The sequence below is a fragment of the Temnothorax americanus genome, unplaced genomic scaffold (assembly GCF_048541705.1).
Source record: "Temnothorax americanus isolate GAGA-0224 unplaced genomic scaffold, ASM4854170v1 Scaffold2, whole genome shotgun sequence".
NCBI lineage: Eukaryota > Metazoa > Arthropoda > Insecta > Hymenoptera > Formicidae > Temnothorax > Temnothorax americanus.
The window spans coordinates 7,026,465-7,047,406 of record NW_027509338.1 but is presented as its reverse complement, the minus strand read 5'-3'; the positions used below and the strand labels follow the sequence as shown (position 1 = coordinate 7,047,406).

At 33.1% G+C, this 20,942-nt stretch overlaps 3 protein-coding genes across 3 annotated transcripts; 2 read left to right on the top strand and 1 right to left on the bottom strand.

The window, feature by feature from the left end:
• Nucleotides 1-170: 170 nt before the first annotated feature.
• On the top strand, nt 171-13,396 carry LOC143896915 (uncharacterized). Its single transcript, XM_077405080.1, has 4 exons — nt 171-577; nt 1,750-2,421; nt 9,507-10,892; nt 13,300-13,396. The coding sequence occupies exons 1-3, from the start codon at nt 548-550 to the stop codon at nt 10,812-10,814; spliced, it is 2,010 nt and encodes a 669-aa protein (XP_077261206.1). The 5' UTR covers nt 171-547; the 3' UTR covers nt 10,815-10,892; nt 13,300-13,396.
• Nucleotides 3,158-8,869, bottom strand: LOC143897210 (uncharacterized). Its single transcript, XM_077405662.1, has 5 exons — nt 8,462-8,869; nt 8,068-8,322; nt 7,713-7,961; nt 6,645-7,133; nt 3,158-6,554 (listed from the first exon to the last, which is right to left on the bottom strand). The coding sequence occupies exons 2-5, from the start codon at nt 8,257-8,259 to the stop codon at nt 6,012-6,014; spliced, it is 1,473 nt and encodes a 490-aa protein (XP_077261788.1). The 5' UTR covers nt 8,260-8,322; nt 8,462-8,869; the 3' UTR covers nt 3,158-6,011.
• Nucleotides 13,115-20,255, top strand: Jhbp-1 (take-out-like carrier protein). The gene is made up of 6 exons (XM_077405663.1): nt 13,115-13,396; nt 14,454-14,546; nt 17,931-18,081; nt 18,553-18,686; nt 19,154-19,303; nt 19,884-20,255. Exons 1-6 carry the CDS (start codon nt 13,342-13,344, stop codon nt 20,030-20,032), a joined length of 732 nt encoding a protein of 243 aa, XP_077261789.1. The 5' UTR covers nt 13,115-13,341; the 3' UTR covers nt 20,033-20,255.
• The last annotated feature ends 687 nt before the right edge of the window (nt 20,256-20,942 follow it).

Here is a 20,942-nt window from a genome sequence, read left to right as displayed (position 1 = left end):
AAATAAATCACGCATTCTGATGATATCAGAGGCAAAAACGAAACCGTCCTCCCAAGTTTCATTTCCTCCCTGTGTACGCTGCAGTTGGTATTTCATGAAAAGACGTGACGTATGTAACTTCATCCACTGAAAGAAGCCATTGAATATAGTTATTTCGTTTGCGCTCGATGCAAATTTTCGCACTACACGAATTTGATATAATGGAAGCGCTGACATAATTGTGGCAATACCTTGACCTGCCATAAAAATCGGTGACCAATATCGTAAACTGTTCGGACGAGCCGAGCCGATTTGGCCACGAAGCAACCATGCGTGCCACGACTATCAATTCCGTTGGGCAACTCCATGGGGGACGGGTTCGCAGAGGCGCAGGCGAAAGACAATGGACGTAAGCCACGAAAGCCAATGAATCGTGGTGCACGCTTACGCTCTTGCATTGCACATAAGTATAAAAAGGTTTTGAAATCGAAGGAGGCCTTCTCAGTCGATTGTCCGGACCGTCCAAGAAAGTCGTTAATCATCCATATCAAAAAATATCTTCTGAAGCATGAAGCTTTTGGGATATTGTCTTCTTTGCGTAAGTACCTAATTACCTCAGAATTGATTAATTTCAATTTATCGAAACCATAAAATTCTTCCTGTAATTTTTACACTTTTTGTGAACAATATGTATTGTATATCAATTTATCGATATTAGAGACAACACAATAAAAGACTCTTTTAATTAATTTTTAATATAATATATATATATATTGAACCATTTTTTAATCAATAAAAAAATTTTTAATAAAACATGAAATTCTAATTTTAGAAAATATTAAATTTTTTCTAGTCAATATAGACTTCCAGGTATAAATTTTATAAAAATTTATGAAAAGCTTCCGGAAATTGATTGTCCAAATGTTATCATCTTTGCTAAAATCATATTAATTCCAACTGCAACCTTTTATAAATTATTTGTTCTAAATCTAAATTCTACCATTTTATTTCTAGTCGATTTTATTTGTAAGCTGCTTTCTTTATAAGGTTGTAAATTTGTGATTTTCTACCATCAGGACATCCGCTAAAATTTACATTAACCGAGGATTTTCCAAGAATTTCTTTACGATCAATTTTAATAAACTATTAAACTCTTTCTGGTTGCACTAACAACATATCTGATATAAAATTTATGCTTCGCACGAAAGCTACGTGAAAGTTTTTGGCGATTTTCTATTGACGGAATATTTTATCAAGCAAACTTCTTAATACCACCAGAAAGAACGTCGTATGCTAGAAAAGGTTTAAACATAATTATTTCTATTTCGTAGTGACAGGTTCTTTCCACTAAATAACATTTTTATTCTTAATCAGAGCGTAAAAATCGCCAGTTGCAACCGCGATTGCAGACGCGACTTATAATTTTCGTGAAAATAAAACTACCGCGTATATCGCTGGTATAGATCCAACGAATGAACGTGTTGCAACGCACGATTATGTGTTGTATCACCTATCCGCGGTGTTACAACATCACGCCTGATAAAATTCATGTTATGAAGAAGATTCACTCGACTGTTGAACAATATTTCTGATCCTGATAACTTTTTACAGGAACCTGATAATCTCTTTAATAAAGATATATATATATATATATATATATATATATATATATATATAGATCTCGTATATGATTTTTAAATATAATATATAGAAAATGCTCGTGTGTCAAGATATGTAAAATTGTAAACTCCCGTAACTTTTGTCTCGCAGCTCTTCGCCACGAGAGTGCAACCAAAGCCACAAATAACGAAGCTATTCCCAGCGGAAGGACTAGCGGCGTATCACAAACAATTCAACGACACCACGAAGTCGCTGGATAAATTTTGGGAAAAACTACGCACAACGTACAACTTTGTTTTCCGTCAACCCGGCAACACTAGTAACGTAGAAAAGACCCTGACGAAGAACGCATCGGAACCTAATTTGCAATCCCTAAGACTAATCTGGGCTGACACGCTAAAAGCAGATAACTATACGAATCTCAAGTATCCCAACAATAGCTTCCTAGATCAGGTAAAGTCATTGTCGACAATAAAGAATCACAGTAACAAGGCAAATTCGAGCAATCTCAAGGACTCAACCATCGAAATAAAAACGAACGAGAACAACGTGACTTCTACGAGTTCCAACAAAACGAGTTCCGATAAAAGGAAGACACTGCCTGACGACGATTGGTTCAATGACATTGAACCTTTGGGGCAACTGGAGCTGCAAGATGAAGAACTGGATAAGAAAAATGAAGTGGAAATCGTGACGCCAGGCACGACACTTCCGACGACGGTGGGTCATCACCTGCTCGAGTGGCTTGGATCTCTTTTCGGCCTTACCTACAGCATTTATACGAAATTATCGAGCACTGCTTGTGGCAACGAAAAGGTGACACACTGATACAAAACAACAGAAAAATAAAATAAAATAGATCAAAACCCCTATGTTATGTTAATTTGTTGTAAATGTAAATCTACTAATTGTAAGTCCAAAATGTACGTAACATATATATCTGCAATTATAATTTATATCTAATATAAAAATTGCGTTCAAATATAAGTAAATACAAAGTAAAAACATTTACATTTACAATTAACGCTAAATGCACACCAAAAGTACGAGAAAACATGAGAATCTAATCATCAGTTAAGAGTACGTTTGGTATAAAATATAATAAGAGGAAAAAGGGGGAGCGAGAGGGCAGCACACAGATATCAAATAATTTTATACCTTTGTACTGCTGTCATATTCCGCTCGCGTATTCCGCTGTAAAAATATATAAAACATAAAATTTACGTTATACGAGATTAAATAATGGTGCTCTTTATACTTTGCTAATTCTCGAATTATACGAGTGACGCAATGTGGATGCTTATATTGTACGAATATAAAATATTATATCGTCCCGTTGAAGCTCCAAGTGCAAAGAGTTCGTTCTGAAAGCGACATAAAGTTCAACGTATTAATATTTTTGCGTTAGTGTCACAGACGATCATTTCGTTGTGTGACATTGCGTAAGACTACATAACGCTATTTTCTGCGGCGCTCAACCACAGACTGCACACACTCGTCGCACTCGATGCACTCGTGAGAAATACATAGAAATAGCTTGCAATCATTTATTTACATTATATATATTTTATTCAAAAATATTTCGATCTGAAAAATACACGTCATTTTTTAGCTATCTTTTTTTTGCTGTTACTATACAATAACAATTCTCTTGCTGAATAAATGCATAAAGTCTTGTAAACGCACATCTTCACTGCCCAAAACAGTGCTTAAACATGAGTCCTATAAATGCACATTCACTGTTTAAAAAGTTCTATTACCTTACATTATCTCTAATCTCAATGAGAAAAATTGAGAAAAACCATCGTGAAAAAATCATCGCTTCATCTCGAAAAAGATGTCCCATCGATCCTTTTTCAAAGATCTTTCATTCAATAAACATTATTAAATTATCAGAATCTTACAAAGAATTAGAAAAAAGACCCCAGCGCGAATGACCTAGAATACTGCTATTTAACATATGCGTGTGTGTATGAAGTCTTTGGTAATATTAATGATACCAGAGAGTTCGGTATATGTGTTTTTAGTACCGTCTTCTAATTCATATATCTAATGCATACATACATAATCGCATATGTGTCGCATACACATAAGAGAACGTTAGAGAACTATAATTATAATCGCGAATGCACGGTACATGGAAGTCCTTCAACGAGCTCTCGCTCTAGTACATGTATAAATTAAAATTGAAGCGCCGAACAGGCGTTGGTATTCTAAAAATAATACCAAATGCAAAACGTTCGTTTACATTCAATTATCGATTTAACTTTAGCCACTCATGCCCTTTTTCACCAATGTCGTTTAACTTGAACCTTAGTTCAATCCAAAGAGACAAAGAGTGAATTGAACTAAGGTTCAAGTTAAACGACGTTGGTAAAAAACGGGCATTTAATATCTTTTAAAAAAGAGATAAGGAATGATAGATTTAGATTTAAAAAATTATCTGAATAATTGACAAATCAATGCAAATGTCATTTAACGAAATTTCGATTAGTGTATATTTTTCATGTATAAGAATACCAATTTTGAATTGTAAAACTGTAGCATTCATTTTATGTTGTATTTGGAACACATTCTTGTATTATGTAAACATAAATCTATAAACATTATTCGAGACATTTAGTAGGATAAAATATTAATTTCTTAGATATTTTCGGTCAAATTATTGCTATTCTGAAAAAAATGAGCCTCGACACTCATCGTAATGAATATTTTGCCAGATAGATATTGTGTTCCACCTGACAATAATGTACCTATAACTTTTTAATAAAATTTCTGGCAGTATATTATTTCCATTTACCATTGACAGTATCTCAATCCTCATATCGAAATGTCTGCTAATATATCAGTTTAGTCAGAGTGTGTCAGAATTTGACTAAATTCGCAAGCATTATGCTGTTATCATCTGTCCATATATTTATTAATAGATTTGTTTTCCGAATTCAAGATATGAATAAAAAAATATATGCAACAAAAGCACTACATATGAAAGAGCGAGAAACTTCCGAATATCTGGACCACGGAATAAATTAGTCAATGGCATTCCTTTTTAAAAGGAGACATCTTTTATCTATCGGCAAACTTGCTTCTATCGATTCGATATTTTATAGCAATATCTCTCATAATTATTCCTATTCTTAATTATTTACGCAAGGTTTATTTTAAATGCGTTTTAGTTATCGCGAAAGTCCAAATGTCCAAAAGTCTTTGCATAAAGCAAGTAACTATTAAAATTAAAAATAACGACAATGGACTAGAATTGTAGATAATAACTAATGTTCCCTATGGCTAACTTAAGTAAGGCAGACAAGCATGCAATTACATAAATTGGCCTTCTCTTACTTGTTAATTCCTCTCGTCAACTTTCTATTCGCGTTTTAAAATGTTCATTTTATATAGGATGCAAGAAAAATCTTAGAATAAATAAATTTTTAAGAACCAAGAGTAGGCAATTAGAAAGTAACAATTAATAATTAAGGCAATTAGAGAAATAGTTAATATATTAACAATAATCTGTTAATGTATTAACAATTTCTCTTTTTTTCGAAATTTATTTAAGAACGCGAACGGCAATATGCGTGCGCTCGCATGAATGTGATTCATTAGTAATGTTTACGAAAAAAATTATAAGTTAAGACAAAATTTTATCAAACAAATGCTTCTCACATTTTTAAATATTAATTTGCAATCAATATTTTCTTGAAACTGTAAAACTTAATTTTCGAAAAATATAAAAATGATACGGTGAAAAGGAGACGACGAGGAAGGATGATAAGAGATAATATAAGGACAATGATGATAAATTCAGGTAATCACAGCTTATCTCATAGCTTAGTATAATTATTTCCACGTTTTATCGCATTAAAGGTTTGTGAGATTGCTATGTATGATGTACAAAACTCCTCTATTCTAAGTTTTCCTCTACTCTAAGTTAGCTTCCTCTAAACTGAATTTCTCCTCTTGTATTGCTTTCCCGCAACTTGTATTACATGATCAGATAACATATTATGCTACAAGTCGTAAATCAAGCGAAAAATAGATCGTGCAAGAATATCTTCATATCTGTATACGTGATATTAGTATAAAAATGAGGATTCAGGAGAAATTGTAGACTAGAGAAAATGTGCTCGGTCCCGATTATTTTAGAATAGAGGAGATATGTATGTACGCGATATCTGTACGATATCTTTATCGCGATACGCAATATATATTTTTTTTATTTTTTTTTCAATTTTTTATAATTTTTTACATATGCCTTTAATCCGATGTTAAAACGTCCCGACGTATTATAATTAAACTATAAATAGTCATAGTCGTTCCAATAACAAAATACGAATTCGAAAATTGAAATTACCTACGGCGGCCCCATCACTTGCCATATATTGCTGCTTTGGAACATATTTTATCTACAGCTAAGATGGCATTAAATATCTTACGTTTTCATTCGTATTACTGCTCTGTGCCTGTTCAAACGTATTTACATCTTTCATCACATGTTCCTTAATGGAGGCAAACAGAGACGCATTTTTTGAACAATTCTGCATGTGCTGCAGAAAAGTTTCCTGCTTCAGTAACAAACTGTCCTTCAGAACATGACTTACCTCCTGCTTAGGCGTCACCGGGAAATCGGTGTTATCGAATACTCTTGTTGTATCTTTTTGATCGACATAATAAGAATCCTCCTTCATTTTATTCTTACGAATGCCAAGATGCGTTTGAAGATGCTTGTTCAAGTGATCTTTACGCGAAAACGCTTTCTGGCAATAGTTGCACGGAAAATCCTTGTTGCCGGAATGGATGACGGTGTGTCTTGTCAAATGTTCATTTCTCTTGAACGCCTTCTGGCATACGTCACATTTATAAGGTCGCTCATTCGAATGACCTCGCATGTGCTGATCGAGATGCTCCTTTCTTTTCAACATGGCACCACATTCTTTACACTGATACTTTCGTTCCTAAAATAAATTAAAATTTTTTGCTAAATACATGATATTTTTTAACAATCTTGATCTCCGAGAATCAAAGACAATGAGATATATACATACTTGTAAGTGGGCCTGTATATGTTGTTCCATGTCCGCCTTGTCTGGAAGTCCTAAATTGCACTCCGGGCAACAGTAAAGCGTAGTGCCATCGTAGCTAAAGCTGACCTTAATCTCGCCCATTTTCGCTCGAAATTTCGACTTTTTCTCGATTTTCGGCAAATCGATTTGTACTTGCTGCTCGACTTTTAGAACGTGTCGCAAACTGTTTTCAATCTCTTGTTCATTTTGCAAATTCAGATCATTCGGATTAATGGTCACCGTTATCTGATCCGAGTTCGCGAAATTGTTGCCATTTTGTAAATAGATATTCCTGATATTTGGTATGTTTAGAATATTATTCTGCGTGGGCTCTACTTTCTCCTCCCGTGTCTTCTCCTTTTTCGCTTGTTCCACACACAGTTCGAATGCTTCCCGCATATCAGGTGATAATTTCTGGAGATATTCGATCATAGCTGCTGTTTGCTGTTGCCTTACCAAAATATCAGATTCCTGACAACAAAAATAAATAAATATAAATTTAATAGAGAAGCTAAGTAAAAAGATCAACGGCCAAAATAGTTCTATAATCTCTGGTTAGGTATCAACATATTCTCGCCTCTAAACAACGAAAAATGCTTCAATATCATTGATTAATTATTGATTTAATCCATTTATGTACACTTTACCCTAATGGTCAATATTTCTATTTTATAAACAATGGCCGACTTTCACCATAGTTTCTCATCAAACTTGCTTTTGTTGTGTTTTCTATTCTGTATTTACTCATTGTTACATCATGTAATTTCTTATTTTGCTTTCTGTTTATACGTCTTCTCTTTCTTTTCATTAATTTTTGTTCTTGATTTTGCCATCCATTTTTGCAAGTAAATTATTATTGCTGAAGAAGATTAAGTACATTCAAAACAGTTCAATGTTTTTATTCAACTATTGAGAATAAATTAGATATCACTTTAATTTAACATCCTTATTTTGCTCATATTTTGGCCGTAGATCTTTTCACAAGTAAATACATCTTTGCATTATGTAAAAGTTATTAAAAAATTTAACCATATTTACAGAATACCTTACCTTATCTAAATTCTTCTCTTCTTTAGGCTGGATATCTGGCTCTTGCTTTACAGTATCTGCCTGCGACGTGGAAGGTAGGCATAGACTGTTGATAAAACTAAAATTGCTTGATTGTGCACCGAGTGTCCCGTTATTTTGACTATAATTCGGGACGTTAATTGTCTGATTAAGGACTTGCTTCTGACATAGTTGAATCATATCCTGCCAGCCGTGTAGGGGCGCCGCAAAAAACTTGTTGAACGTACTCGTCTAAGAAACAAGAAAAATTTTACATATTAAATCGCAAAACAAGATAGGCAAAACTGATGAGAAAAATGAGAGGAAATGCGGCGCAAAGAAACGAGGGAAGACTCACCGACGTACGGTCCTGCGGGAACGTTACTTGGGCAGTGGTTTGCACCCCCTGCGACTGCATATTACGGCCGTCGGCTGCGGCGATGGCGGCAATGGCGGCGACGGCAGGCATCGAGCATAGCTCGGAAAACTGCGGTAGCGTGCGGGGACATTTAATGTGATCGCGAGACATCCCGCTCCCAGGTAAATCCATGATTGCCGCGTGTAACCCGTGCGGAAGATGTGCCCGCGGCGACGTCCTAACGGCAAACCTAACCTAAAAAAACAAAGCGCGTGGAGAAACGCGATCGGATCGTGCGATCATCCGCATCTTGCGTAGCAGAGCCACAGAACTACGCGAATTAGGATATCACCTACGGTGTATCGTCGCGCGATACATCAACGCGGGGTCTTACCTAGTTAAATTTAGCTATGTCTAAAGAGTCTAAAGACCGCGCAACACGTCCATGGACGGCGTCCCATATGATCATGGCGACCAATGGCGAATGGCGACTTGGCGACGGCGACGCGTGCGCGCGCCGCGCACTCGCCGCGGCACTCGCGGCAGTGAAGCGTCACGAAGTTGTCGCGAGTGGAATTTTTTCCATTTTTTTCCGTACCGCGGGCAAGCGCTCGAGCAACAACGCGCAATTTTATATCACAATCTCGACGAAACGCAACGTTTTTCTGATTAACGACAAACGACAATCGAGTTGGATGCCTGAGAAGAATGTGTCTTTTAGAGTTTGGCTAGCCTGGAGCGTCCCTTTTTGTTTGTTTACAGTGGACTGGACTCGCGTCTAATTTCGCGTCGATGGCGATTAGTATGTATCCGAAGTTTCGAAGCATGCATAAAGTACGTTATTGAGAGCGAAAGTTCATAAGGGTACCATGATTTAATTTCAACTTAATTTCAATGGGTTTCTTGCAGAAATTGTGAATGAATGTTGAATAAAACAAAAAGCTAGGTTAAGAAAACCCACCCCATACAATCATGTATATATTGCATTGCATATCCGTGAAAAAAAATATTTATAATGTTGCAATGTTACGCGTTCATATTAATTTTAATTCACACGTGCTTGGATCATTAAAATAGCCTTGATTATTATTAATAATTCTCTCATGTTTACATTTAATTTAATTGTATTAATATTTAAACTGGACTTCTAACAATGATATATTCTGCATAATTAAAAACGATCCAATTTTGCAATATAATGTTAATGACAATCCGCCTTAAACTTTAAACCTGTGGTAGAGACGATGAATGACAACACCAAGAAAAATTACAAGAAAGGACAAACTTGAACACGTGTTGAAGATTTTTAAAGAGTCACAACGTTGAAGTGAAAAAGTTACGTTCGCAAACGCTGTAAGTATATTTTGCGTACAAGTAGAAATATGAATCATTCTTCAAGTAACTTAATTTTCATTATTTCTTTGCAGATCTTTGATTGACTACAAGAGTCAATTAGAATCCAGAGTATTTTCAGTCCAAAACGTGCAATCATACTAGTCTCAGATATGTTAGCATCTGGAAAACTCACGCTGATGTCTAAGAAGCCCCGAGAAGAATGCTCGAAAGTCGCACCTAGAAAGCCAGTAAAGGGTTGTTATTGTCATTTCGGGGTGAACGAGACGCATGCAAGATCGTCGAGAACTCGACACGAATCCGTGTCGCCCTGCCGTCATTGCCGAGACGAGCTCGTCGTGAAAACCAACGGAGAAACTGGCGACAAGGCGGCAAGACTGACTTCGCCGATCAGCTGCGAGACGCTCAGAAGAGTTCAGAAAATCGACTACGCGCCCAGATCTCAATTTCTTCGCAATGTACAGAGCAAGATCTGCGAGTTACGGGCCGCGGATCAGGGAGACTGTTTGCGGGCATGTCCGCGATCGTCCAGTTACCACCGATTCATGACGAGCGCGAGGACGCGGGATACCGACAAGAAAACGGCATTGCCGGGTGAACGCAAGCGCGTCGACGAGAGGCGGGAATCTCCGACATCCCCGACGGCGCCCGCAAATTCACTGGCGAGCGAACAAAACGGGTCCGACGACGTCGCCTGCGCTTCGAGCAAAAGAACTCAAGTGTCTCCGCGAAAGTTGTCAAAGTCAACATTACGAAAGACTATCGGATCCAGGAGACAGATACCGGAGTCGAGCGAAATACCCGCGTCGAAATCGCCGGTGCGAGGTAAAAGAGCAGCGCAGTTGCGCAAGCAAGATTGTCCTTGTTGCTGCAGAAGCGAACTGGAGAGGAAGACTGCGAAGCTTCGCGGTGATAAGCGTGCAGAAAGACGCGATTTACCGGAATACTGCGAACGACGAGAACGATGTTTGAGGCACGACGATAGTCCCGAAGTTGAGGATTTGATGGATGAGGAAATGGAGAATCTGAGAAGGTTTCGAGAGCAAAATTATTTTGAGACGCATGGCTCGAGCAATACCTTGACGTCATCCCGATCCTCGGGATTGTTGCAGCAGTATCTGCTGAATGAGCGATTATTCCCGGAGCCGATAGGCAGGATTCACAAGCAAGACTTGGTGGTGACGGTGCCGCCGTGCGCGACGACGCAGAGGAAGCGCGTCCATTACTTTCCCAGATACGTAGTGCGGCAAGAGAAGAATGCCTGCAATACCAGTTATAGGCGTAAACGATACCCGAGCTGTCCTCTCACCGGGCACGCGGTTGATCTCGGAATCCTGAAAGTTAGACCGCCGCTAAATAGCCTGGCGCTCAAGAACCAGAAAAGAGCTCTTTGATGGAACCGAAGTGATATATGATGTCTTCAAACTTTGATTTTTATCATAGGACTCTAGGGCTTTGGGATACAGAATAAGGTAGCTTCTTTTATCTCAAAGATTTTGTAATAAAAATATCAACACTAATCGCGCGTCTTAACTTTTATATATTTACTCTTTTACGGTGTGTGTGTGTGTGTGTGTGTGTGTGTGTGTGTGTGTGTGTAAATATATCTTGAATAAAAATGCATTTTATATTGCTACTTTATTTCTAATAAAGAAGTGACGCCGTAATATCAAGATTTATTTTGGCATTTCCGTTTGACAAGTCCATTCCGTTTATCACACGCGTATCTATATATCTAATTTTTTTTTTATTATCTTATTTCAAACATTTAATATTGTAATCTACATATATTTATTTTTAAAAAATTTACATAATTAACATAATAAAAATTTTATTTTACACACTCACTGTATCTAATAACAAGCTTATATATCAAGCTTATATTTATTCTGTTAATTGCTGCGCAAAAAATATAGCTCTTGATTACATGTACTTATTCCAAAATATAAAAATCAAGAAAAGCAATAAAAAGTACAAATTAATGTAAAAAAAAGACATTAATATTTAATTTGCATCTTTAAATATTAATTAATTAATATTTAACTTGTATAGAGAAATTAAAGATTTCTTTCCTTTTTCTACATGTATCATTTTCGTAAATTTGCATGGCGTAGGTATATGTCTTACTGGAGAGTGACTCATAAACCATTTTTAAAAAATGTCAAGGCCAATCTGAAATTTTAAGGAGTTATTCTGTTGAATAAAGCAATACGTGCTTTTCACTTTGAGTTGAGACAGATAAGTCATTTAAATATCGCAATTAAATTCACACACACATTTACATCTTTCAGTAATTTAGAAAAAAAACATGCACATACACACGTGCGAAATAGAAATTGAAGTCTAAATTAACTTTACAGATTATTTAAATAAAATGCAATTGGAAAATAAAATTACAGGAAGACATTAGTACCATTAGTGAATTTAATTTTTAAAATCTTTAATGTATTAGCACAATTATACATATTAATAATTCTGTATTAAATATCGTAACTTTTGACATTTCTCTTCTTTGACATTTATAATATTTTAAGGTAAAATAAACAAACACAAACTATCTTTTTTCTCATTCTATATATTATTAATTTGACAGTTCTCATTAGCTTATTTCGTTTTTGCAAGAATTTTTACTGCAGATTTTTTCGCTTTTGACATCACAATCTGTGATAGTAGTACTGACTGAACACGAGTCTTCGCAACAGTAATTTAAATAACATAAATTATTAATTAGTATATAAATTTGATACTATGGCCTCAGAATCGTTTTTGTTTTACCAAAGAAAAAGAAAAGAGTAAGTGAGAAGATTGTCAAATACTACTAAAGTAAATAAATATTTTATTATAATTATCTAATGTAAAATAGCGTTAAAATAGAATAACGTTGTAATTCAAAATTTTTTACTAAAAGAAATTACAGAAGTAATTAATCTGTGCTAACTTATTTAGCGTTCGGAGAATATGTCTAGGATCGTACTTACAAGTCGTAAATGCATAAACGCGTCAATGACAACCTTTTGTCAAGATTCAAATTCGGCAGAGTAAACGTACGGATGCAGTAGGGGCTTACAAATATCATAATTCTGAGAAAATCCATTCGCAACGCTATCTGCTACACGTTTGCAATTCTTTTATTTTTTTTTCCACTTCCGGTAACACTATGAATCACTTTAAACTGTCAATCCTACAATCACATTTCGAGGCAAGTAGGCAACTTATTTCGAGTTTTCACCTGTAGATTCAGATTTGAACTGAATAACTACTCGAAATAGAGCATGACTGTAATGGACTAGAGGAGTAGAAAACATTAAACATTTCAGTTAAAATTTCGATTTCTTGCTACGCGAACGGGAAAATATTACTAAAGCAATTTCATAATTGAGCGATCAAAAGTAATCGTGTTCTTTATCGTGAATATTCTCATAATTTTTTATATATTATGTTTAGATTAAAAAATCGCAAAATCAGGATATATTTTGCAAGTAGGTTGCAAGTAGACATGAATGAGTCTTTAAGATCGTTCAAATGATGCGTGATTGATTTCTGTTACATTAAATATAACATTACATAAAATTACCTTTATTTAATATTCATTGGTACGTCTCTCTCTCTCTCTCTCAAATAATCACTCGAGCGGATAAGTCACGGCGACTGATAGTTGACCTATCCTGGACATGTTGGTGGACAATAACAGGTGTTCACTTTCTATGCCTCACCCTGAATGCATGTGTATACATATAGACATATATACATACATATACATACACAGTATGTATAAACGATGTACAGTATAGAAACTGGTGGGGCAAGCAATACTTAAACAGCCTGCCTGGATTTGTGTCTTTCAGTTCATAACTTTTAACTTTGCTGAATATTTCCCAGAAACTTCTTATTTGCTCGAGCGGAGGATAAAATTCAAGAATAATGAGGACAATTCTCTTGATCGCAGTGATTGTAAGCACGACGGCGTTAGACCTCCGTAAGTAATATAATTGTACTTGTACACCATGTACCTTCCCTTTCAAGACATTTTTTCAAAAATATTGCTATGAGAGCTTATCGAGCTATTAAATATTAAATATGTTTGAAGTAATATATATATATATTACAAATACATGTGACAAATTTTGAGATTTTTAAACATTGTAATAAAATATTTTAAATTTTTAGTATAAATTTTAGATATGTTGAATATTTTTATATTTTTTAATATTAATAAAACATAGATCACAAAAAGTTTATTTTATTTTAATTTTCTCGTATATTAAATTGTTAATAATAATATAATCTAATGACACTTTAATTGTATTGAAATTAGTCATGATTACTCAGACTTTTCTCAGTCTTTGTCCGGGTTTTTCTCGGCCATAACCTGTCTATCAGTTAAGTCATTTCAAGTCATTTCATAATCAATTGCTAGCTAAAGAGGTTCTGAGTAAAAATCAAAACTAGTTTTTTATGATTTAACTATAGACTACTTCGTTAATGTTATTTCAAATTTTTATTGAATTTAACACAATAAACTTTGATTTAAAATATTTTAAATTATTTAGATAAATTAAAATTTATATATATATATATATATATATATATATATTTAATTAAATTTTCGTATATCTAAAATAATTTTAATAATGGTACATGTAATAACAATAATAATTACATGTATATGTAAATTTTTATATTTTAAGAAATATATCATTAAGAAAATTATATAATAATAAATTATTTTAAAACGTGGACTTGTCTTACAGTTCTCAGCCAAATACAATAATACATTTTCAACCAAAAAATCAGTCACGTGCTGAATCATAAATAGTGTCACATCGAAATCAATAATTACATCCATTGGTGATCAATTTTATTGCTTTTATTAAATTGAGTTAAACTGTTGACCGAAATTGACATGCGTGCAGGTTTAAAGAGAAAGCAGCAACCGTTTAAAGAGTAAGCGCACGCAGGTTTATATTGGAACTGCAGCAATGCAGTCAGTTATATAATAACTTACGACAGTTTTCTCTCTTTTTATTTTACAGCCAGCAATTTCAGGACTTGTAAGACATCGGACCCGAAAGTACTAGAATGCATTGCGGATGCCGTTAAAGACGCAGTCGTCTCGTTGGCGAAAGGTAAATATATATGTGTCATTTCTTTATCACCAAGCGATATTGTAAATTTGAAAATCTTAAGAAAATATCCAAGAGAATTATATGCAATTTTTTTTAAAATTGTAGTTTTAGGGCTTTCTGTGCACACATAATGCAAAGTATGTTTTTACATATTTTTTTCCTAATGTTGAATAACTTAATTAGAACAAATTGAGAAAAAAGCTTAAAATAAATTAAATCTATAAACAAACATACAGTCTGTTCTTAGAAATGACATATCAAGTCGATATTCACATTTCATTGTAAGACATTGTATCAACTTTTCTGCAATTCCGATTAATGTTTTTGTTATACACTTATTTCGTATTTTTAACCCTTGAAGCGCACATGGGGTGTAGGATACCCCACTTCGAACTTTGTGCTCTGATATGTCCCATTAAAATGTCTTTTTCAATAATTTTTTAAACAATGTTAATTTTAAGAAATTGCTATAACTTTTGTTTATCCTTAAAATACATGACTTTAACTTCATTCAGAAATTTTTATGCAGTAAAATAGTCAATAGCGTCGTTACAGTACATACTTAAAGACACTGGAGTATCTCATACCCCCAGTGCGCTTTACGTAATTTTTCGGAGGTGTGCGCTTTAAGGGTTAACAATTATCACCGCGGAAATTCTAATAGTTCAACTGTTCTAACAGTTCAAATGTTAAGAGAATTCATAGAAGTGTCAATAATTTTATTCGCGCTCATTGTTAAGTGAAAGAAATTGTAATATGCTCATCGATATATACTCATAATTAAGAATGTCTCTTGGGTTTTCCAACATTGTAAGTTCAATGTACAAATCTGTCGCAAGCAAAAATTCAACACAATGTTTTTCACATTAGTCATTTCTCTTTTAGAAAGATTAATAAGAAAACGCTATTTTTTTATTATTTTTAATAAATTTAATTTTTTTCCACAAAATCTCTATAGTTTCTAAGTTAAACCATTAATATATTCTGGCTCAATGAACTTTGCGAACAAAAAGAAAATTGTCCACTTATTTCTTACAAACAAAAAATAATTATATAAATATATATCTATAAAAGAAATACTCTACATATCATAGAATAATAATAATTTTATTACATATACATATATACCAAGTGTGGAATTGGAAATATAAAATTTATTTCCGTACGCACGTATTATGTTCGTAAAAGTCATCACTTTTGTGTGCATTCCTTCTTAATCTATAAGTAATGGTTAAACCGCAATGGTTATTTTCCAACACTATTACCTCAGCAAGAGTTATAAAGAGTCCATAAAATCTCATTGTCTATAAAATTCAAATTACATTGACGTGCACGGAAATTAAACGAGATGCTTTATCTTCTACCGTGAATAACATAACATTTCTTAATGCGAAAGATATTTATTGGCTCGTCGTAATAAGACATGTCACGGCGAACTAGCAGTGCGTAATGGAATATCTGATCGTCATATATAATTGCATAAGATAAGTTAATTTATTTTCAAATGAGCTTGTGCAATTATAGCAATACTACTTTGCAATTTATATTGCCGTAATTAATTACACTGAGTAAAATTTCTCTGAAATAGGTAAATATCTTTTAATACATAAAAAACAATGATTAATAATAAATTGCAATATGTTGCATCATTAGAATTTCTGGCTATTAGATATTCTAAATATTGTAAAACTGTTTGTAGCATAATTTCGTACATTATTTGATAATAATAATTATAGCATATTATAATATTTGATAATAATTTAGTTTATTCGTAATCAATAATGTTATATAAAACTATTGCTTGTAAAATCTCTCATCATGTTTCACTTTTGAGCATATAACAATTAATCAAAATCTTATAACATAAAACTTAATAGGATATTTTAAAACTGGACTAGCATTGTGTAAATGTTAATGTGAATCCCACTTCTGACTGTAAATGGGAATGTTTCTTTTGGAATGTTAATTGTTGTTTCACCGGTATTCTCGAAGGAATATGCAGGACGACCTCGACGACGTGGCGCGGGTATTGTACGACACCGCTTATTACGAAGGAAAACGAGGGTGGTGTTGAGGGGAAAAGAAGAAAAGGATAAATAACGCTTATTCAATTTGTATTTCACTTTTACATCTTCGCGAAGTCCATTGCACGCGCCTCGCGCTCGCGCCGTTACACGCTCGCGTAAACAACTTGCGTCATCGCCAGATCGCCACCCGACCAATCATATACGCACTCTCCGATCGCGCGTTGGCAGCGGTGGCCAGCGCCTCTAGCCATCATAGTTACCGCGCCGCTCGCATGCGACATGTGGAGCCACCTATCGGGGTAGGCCCCCTAAGCCCCCTTCGATTTCTTACAATTGTTTCAAAATTGTACAGATTTCTATAAATTTTTTTAATAGAAAAATTATTAGTATATTTCGTTATTCATTTTTCATTAATGAAACATCATATCTCTAAAAGCACAAACAAATCCAGACCGTTTATGAATGTATAAGCTGATCATTCGAATAAATTTATTTTCTAATTAAATATGTATCACGACAATCTCAGGTTCTTGTTCAAGCGAGCAAATATTTTTTCAATGATGAAATCATCATTGGAAGATAAATAACATCTGTTTCCTTCGAAGAAATATGTTTCATGTGTAACGGAAATTTTTCTTGATCCGTTGATCCTTTTTTTTATTAGATCTACAAATATACATGTATGTTAATGATGTAAGGAAGTATAAACCTAGACAGACAGATGTAAATATAGACACTAATCATTTCTTAGCTTATTTCAAGAAACGGTGTCAACAAAGTAATTAAAACTCATTTCCTGCTAACAAAAAAATTTGCACGATTACATACTCATCAGAATTACAAAAGTCACAGTAAATTTGCGTCATCAGATAATCTGTAATTTTAATCTCCATTCACTGTCGTGAATTATTAGATATAATGCTATTTAATGCGTCTAATAAATTTCTATGACAATACGCATAACTACAATTGCGTTAGATGGTATAAATTATGCAAATTAACGCTTCTTAGAATATTTTTATAAATTATTATTATAATCGTTATCATGTGTTTGCAGAATACAAATGACTAACTAATCCGCTAACACAATAAGTAACGATATTATTATTTATATAATGATTTTTGCTAAAAGTTGTATAGACTATGATGTGCAATACAATAATAAAGCTATAATAAGCTATGATAACTTTATCTCTTTTTAATTGCATTATTTTTATTGCATTATTTTTATCGTGCAAATATGTATCATCTTACAGCTGTATATTATGTATGATGCTTAGTTAAATGCAATTAAGATGCATTAGAATGAAATGCATATTGAAATCGCATAATGAGTACCTGTCGTGTTCATGTTTAGGTCTGAAAAGCTTCAAAATTCTGCCTATTGACCCGCTAGCGGTTGACAGCCTGAAAATCGGCGAGTCCCAGGGCTCGGTGTCACTCAAACAGGAATATCGGAATGTCAAGATACATGGACTGACAAAGGATCTACAAGTTTACAATTATACGTATGTAATTTTCTGCAACTATCAAATCATTCTCAGTGCAGAATCAATTGGTAGGTATACATAACAGAAAATGCACTTAATTAAATATTATACTATATATGTAAAAGAAAAGAAAACTTGATATTTCCAGTGAGTAAATTAAACAGAAAACCTGATTCATATTCTGCAAAAAACCCAGAATCGCAAATAAAAAATAATAAGTTTAAATTAATTTATTTAAAATTTTTCAGTTATATATATATATATATATATATATATATATATATATTTATAACTACAATATTATATGTATAGATTTAATTAGAGTTTCAAAATATCCGTCTTTAGTTTTTTTTATATTTAAAGACACAAATCTTTCGATATTGATTATAGTATATACTTTATAGATTATTAGCCATCATCAGATTAATATAAATGGTACTATTAATTACATAATTGTGATTATAATATATCGATCTTCGATTTCTTTAGAATAGACTGGGACAATTTAATATTTAGATCGGAATCTTTCAATCCTCAAGTGGACTTTATTGCCGATTACAAACTTGACGGCAAAATTCTGCTCCTACCAATCCGAGGAGAAGGCAAATGCAATATATCTATGCGTAAGTATTATTATAATGTATTCTCATAATTGCATGTGATATTGTATCATTGTTTACGATTTAAATTTACTTTAGATGATCTATAATTTGCGTTAAATTTAAGGATTAAATTTTATTTATAATTTGATATACTATGTATTTTTATATATTTTTATATGTACGCATTTTAATATATATTTTGTATGTATGTCCCGACTCTCTTCAAATTTTTGTATTGTATGGCACATATAATATAAATAGAACTTTTTGTTAAATTATGACGCAAGTTATAGATCGTCTAATAATTACTTTGGGTGCGTTCCACTTAACGTTCGCAACGCTCGTGGAATTATTTCATCTTTGCTGTTTGTCAAATGTCAAACAAGGACGAAATGATACTCGCGAGCGTTGTGAGCATTAAAAGTAGAACGCACTTTTTTAATTCTTTATTAGCAAAGTCAATTTATCTTTATTTTACTCTTTTTCAGATGATTTGATAACAAAACACGAAATACATTACGAAAAGTTTCTAAAAGATGGAGAGACTTATATGAGATCGACGAAATACATGGTTAACTTCATACCCAAACACGTATCTCTACATTTCGATAATCTCTTCAATGGAGATAACATTTTAGGTATATTTATTTAATTATAATCTTATTTGCCCAATATCTTAGCAAAGTAATCGATATATTATTTTGTTACAAACAGATGAAAACAAAATGTCACAGATTTATAGCATACATTATACAGATTTTGCATAAACATAAGGTAGTTGTATCGCGACAGTATTAGTAAAAAATAATGGTCACACTGCAATACGATAATGTACGGAAAACTCTACTTATATCTGTGTAAAACTTTTGACTGAGCTTGTACTGTTTTTACTGTTTTCACTCGCGTCAGTAATGTCAGTATACCATCGAGATTAACTCGCGACCCTCGCGACGCTCGCGTTAGTATGCTATCGAGGTTATTTTGAATAAATAGAAGAAATAGAAGCGAAAATATCTGTTGAACATTACAAAGGAAGATTAATGAAAAAAAAGTATTAAAGAAAAGACATAAAGCTTTAGCGGCAATGTCTGAACTACATATATATCTAATCTTCATATGCGCAGTGTTGCAAGATTTTTACAAGAGATGATAAATTATAAATATTTATTTTATATTATGTTCTTGTATATTAACTTTACTATACTTCGCTGATTACAGGTGAACAAATGCATAGGTTCCTCAACGAGAATTCCGATTTAATTTTCAAGGAGCTTGAAGCACCTTATGAAGAAACTTTCGGATTGGTCTTCACTAAACTCACCAATGATGTTTTTAGCCGCGTGCCAATGAATAAGATTTTTAAATAGAAAAAGTATTACTTTTTACTGTGACATATTACTTTTCTATAGTAAATATAATTTTGTAGTATATATAATTTTGTAAGAAAATCGGGTAAAAGTATACTAACGTGCCAAGAATTGTATATATACGCGATATTTGACATGATGTTTAAAATAAACAAATTAGCGATAATATTAATAGATAGTATGTATTCAAAAAAATGTAAAAAATGTATGTTGCATAACATAATCCTCATGGAAATTTCTTTTGATAAAACATTCCCAATTTATATATATTCTTTTACTATGCATATGTACATAACTGAAAAACTGTAAGCTTCTCATTTTTACTTTTATCATCTCAAGAATTAATTATTAAAATTATTTTTAAAAGAATTTTAGATGTCTTTGTGAAAAAAAGAGCCAAAGTTTTTTTAATTATATCGAAATTCTGAAAATAATCATAACTTCACGAAGATAATATCGGCTTTTAAACCAAATGCATTTAGCGGTAATTAACAAACAATCTGTTACAGAATGATATAATCAATAAGAATCAACAAGATATGAGATACAACTACAGATAAAAAATAAATAATATACGTGAATTTAATGTACTCTGTAGTACTCTGTACTTCGAACATTACAGCCGATGACTAAGGTGGAATAGTATTAATGGAAAATATATGATACGCAGAATATTTTACAAACATCTTATAATATTTCAATTGAGTGTTCTAAACAATGTCTCTACTAGACTTCAAACAAAATTATTCTTAATCGTTAGCTTAATTTTATACAATCATTTTATACGATCTATAATTCGCGTCAGAATTCAAAATAGAATCCCATTTATAAAATTTTACGTGCCAGGTGTCATAAAAAACATTTGAAGGATCTAACTACATGCATATATATATATACATAAAACGTATAT

Bases quoted from the DNA above. Each gene is read 5' to 3' on its own strand.
- LOC143896915 (XM_077405080.1), top strand. From the start codon at position 548: ATGAAGCTTTTGGGATATTGTCTTCTTTGC. The intron at 578-1,749 runs GTAAGTACCTAA...TTTGTCTCGCAG, and splicing joins TGGGATATTGTCTTCTTTGC to CTCTTCGCCACGAGAGTGCA. The intron at 2,422-9,506 runs CACTGATACAAA...ATCTTTGATTGA, and splicing joins GTGGCAACGAAAAGGTGACA to CTACAAGAGTCAATTAGAAT.
- LOC143897210 (XM_077405662.1), bottom strand. From the start codon at position 8,259: ATGGATTTACCTGGGAGCGGGATGTCTCGCGATCACATTAAATGTCCC. The intron at 7,134-7,712 runs GTAAGGTATTCT...TTTTGTTGTCAG, and splicing joins AAGAGAAGAATTTAGATAAG to GAATCTGATATTTTGGTAAG. The intron at 6,555-6,644 runs GTATGTATATAT...AATTTATTTTAG, and splicing joins ATATACAGGCCCACTTACAA to GAACGAAAGTATCAGTGTAA.
- Jhbp-1 (XM_077405663.1), top strand. From the start codon at position 13,342: ATGAGGACAATTCTCTTGATCGCAGTGATTGTAAGCACGACGGCGTTA. The intron at 14,547-17,930 runs GTAAATATATAT...GTTCATGTTTAG, and splicing joins AGTCGTCTCGTTGGCGAAAG to GTCTGAAAAGCTTCAAAATT. The intron at 19,304-19,883 runs GTATATTTATTT...CGCTGATTACAG, and splicing joins CAATGGAGATAACATTTTAG to GTGAACAAATGCATAGGTTC.